We start from the raw sequence: 2,600 nt of genomic DNA, 5'->3' as shown, positions 1-2,600 counted from the left end.
CGTCCACGTGCCGGGACCCACCCCAGCTCCGTGGCTCAAGCAGAAGGTGATTGGTGGGAACCCAAATCTTGGATGGACTCGTCCACGTGCCGGGACCCACCCCAGCTCCGTGGCTCAAGCAGAAGGTGATTGGTGGGAACCCAAACTTTGGATGGACCCGTCCACGTGCCGGGACCCACCCCAGCTCCGTGGCTCAAGCAGAAGGTCACTGGTGGGAACCCAAAATTCAGATGGACCCATCCACGTGCCATGACCCATTCCCAGCTCCGTGGCTGAAGCATGAGGTAGCTGTGGGCACCCCAGACCACGTGCCACGGTCATTCCCTGTTTCCGTGGCTTGCGTTGGCGATAATAGCTTGGATTGGAGAGAAGGGAGGAACCCAAACCTTGCGTGGGCTTCTCCACGTGCCAGGGCCCACCGCCAGCTCCGTGGCTCCAGCGTGAGGTAGTTGTGGGGATCCTCAACCTGGCGTGAACCACCCACGTGCCGTGGCCCTTCCCCGGTGTCATGGGTTGGGTTGAAGAAACCCAAGACCTGCGTGGCCTCATCCCACCTTATGTTTGAGCTGGAAGCCGCAGCGAGACCCTCCTGTCCCTGGGAGGTGCCTGAGGGGTGTCACACCCTCCCCCGGCTCCGTACCTGGCAGGAATCGATGCCGCCCTCGGGGACACCGGCGCAGAACATGTTGGGGGTGATGGCGTTCCCGTACACCCTGGCGCACCTGCCCCAGTCGAAGGTTTGGATGGCGGCACACTGCAAGTTTCTGGGTAGCTTCGCTGTGGAATGGGGTGGGGATGGAGAGAGAGAGAGAAGGTGAGAAGGGGCTTAACGCTGAGACCTGAGCAGACCTCGTTACGCTTTCGGTAGGGTTCTCTGGGAGGTGGACAACGGAGATGGCTCTGTTGGAGATGGGTTGGTCAATGCAAAGCAGACCCAACCCAACACGAAGGAGACCCAACCCAACATGAAGGAGACCCAAGACAACACAAAGACCCAACTCAACATGAAGAAGACCCAACCCAACACGAAGAAGACCCAACCCAACATGAAGAAGACGCAACTCCTACGGAAAAACTCAAGTAGGAGATGTTCTCTGTGGGCATCTGCTCATTTGGTGACATCCAGGTGACACCAAGGAAGCCCTTGGCCTATTTTCCCAGCCGAGAAGATCGCCTGGCCTCCTTGGCAATCCCACGCCCCTCACCCCATTGCCTCCCCCACCCCATGCCGAGGTCTCCACCACAAGCCAGTACCTCCAGGGGACTTAGTTGTGCCCCAGCCAGAGACACTGCACTTCATTCCGCCCACAGGACACCGCCTGGGTAATCGGATCATCTTGACTCCGCTGCCGAAACGAACAGGCTGGTCCAACTTCAGGAGCATGAAGTCGTTGTCGTTCCTGTAGGGGTTGTATCCCGGATGGGTGGATTTCTTTATAATATTCCTCCATTGTCCTGTCCCGTCCCGTAACGTGTCCGTCCCGATTAACACCCGTGTGTTTTTTCTGGGAGAAGAAGGTGTAGAAATTAATGTTGGCGCCTCCGGAGGAGACACGCAAAACTCTGGCCTCAAGGGTTGTCCATCAAGGAGATGATCAAGACCTTGAAGCTTCTCCACATTCACCGGGCAGAGTTAAGGTGGCCGTTGGGACCGTCCCATCCCATTTTTCTTGGGGTGGGGGCTGGGAAAACACACCCAATGCCTTGAGGATTCATGAGCCAGCTCTGGTCCAAGAGTTCTTTGATGGCTCAAGGAACCCTGGGGGCATCTCCCATCTCCACAGGAGACTGTTGTGTCTCTTTTCAACTCCATGACTTCAGTTCCCGGACTCCAAGAGTCCCACGTGCAACATCTCCGCAACATTACCCTCAGCCCAGGTTCTTTCCAACTTTTCCTCCACTTATCCCATCCAGAAGGTCCAGTTTGCTCTCGCAGGACCTTGCGGAGAAGCTGGAGAAACTTCACCGAGGTGGGACCTTCTCCGCTTAATGTCCCCACTGAGAAAAAGGGGGTGACTGGACCTCAAAGTAGGGGGAGGTTGCCTCCCTTAGGAATTCGTCCCGGAGGTTGTCACCCTGGCACAGGACACGTCAGCTCCTCCATCCTCCATGGAGAGGGTGGCTGTGCTTTCCTTGCCCATCCAGACACCAACATCTGGAGGTAGCCATGCCTGGGACACCAACAGCTGGGACACTGGCCACGGGACACTGAATTCTGGAGGTAACATCTGGGCTCCAAAGATCCGGACATACCAACCTCTGGATACCTCAGGAGCTACCGGCCTCTGGAGCTCCCAAGCCCTGGAGGCACCAGGAATGTCAACATCTAGAGGTGTTCACATCGGGAGTTGCCAACATCTGGAGGCATCACCCTCTGGAAGGGACAACATCTGGCCACTAAGACTTGGAGGACCCACCCTTGGTCACGGAGGGGTCCTGGAAAAGGAGACGTTGGCTACGGGGAACAGGAGCTTACGTTAGTGCCCGCCCGCAGTGAGCGGCTGTGAGGACCCATCGGCTGGCTACTAAGCTCCCCCCACACAGGATGCCAGCGTTCTTCACGAGGGCAACTTGGAAAGGGCGTTGGAAGATGGAGCAGG

General features: G+C 57.4%; 1 protein-coding gene across 1 annotated transcript in view; it reads right to left on the bottom strand.

Moving 5' to 3' along the window:
- Positions 1-2,580, bottom strand: part of LOC104513128 (kallikrein-14-like) — a gene marked incomplete at both ends in the record, with an annotated part of 3,628 nt that extends 1,048 nt beyond the window's left edge. The window contains 3 exons of the mRNA XM_010156368.1: positions 641-777; positions 1,255-1,505; positions 2,477-2,580. Coding sequence (XP_010154670.1) covers positions 641-777; positions 1,255-1,505; positions 2,477-2,580 — 492 coding nt within the window. The remainder of the gene's footprint in view (positions 1-640; positions 778-1,254; positions 1,506-2,476) is intronic.
- Positions 2,581-2,600: the final 20 nt, after the last annotated feature.

Source organism: Eurypyga helias, unplaced genomic scaffold (genome assembly GCF_000690775.1).
Source record: "Eurypyga helias isolate BGI_N326 unplaced genomic scaffold, ASM69077v1 scaffold39637, whole genome shotgun sequence".
Taxonomy (NCBI): Eukaryota; Metazoa; Chordata; class Aves; order Eurypygiformes; family Eurypygidae; genus Eurypyga; species Eurypyga helias.
The sequence above is the reverse complement of the archived record's forward strand: the minus strand, read 5'-3'. Positions and strand labels throughout refer to the sequence as shown.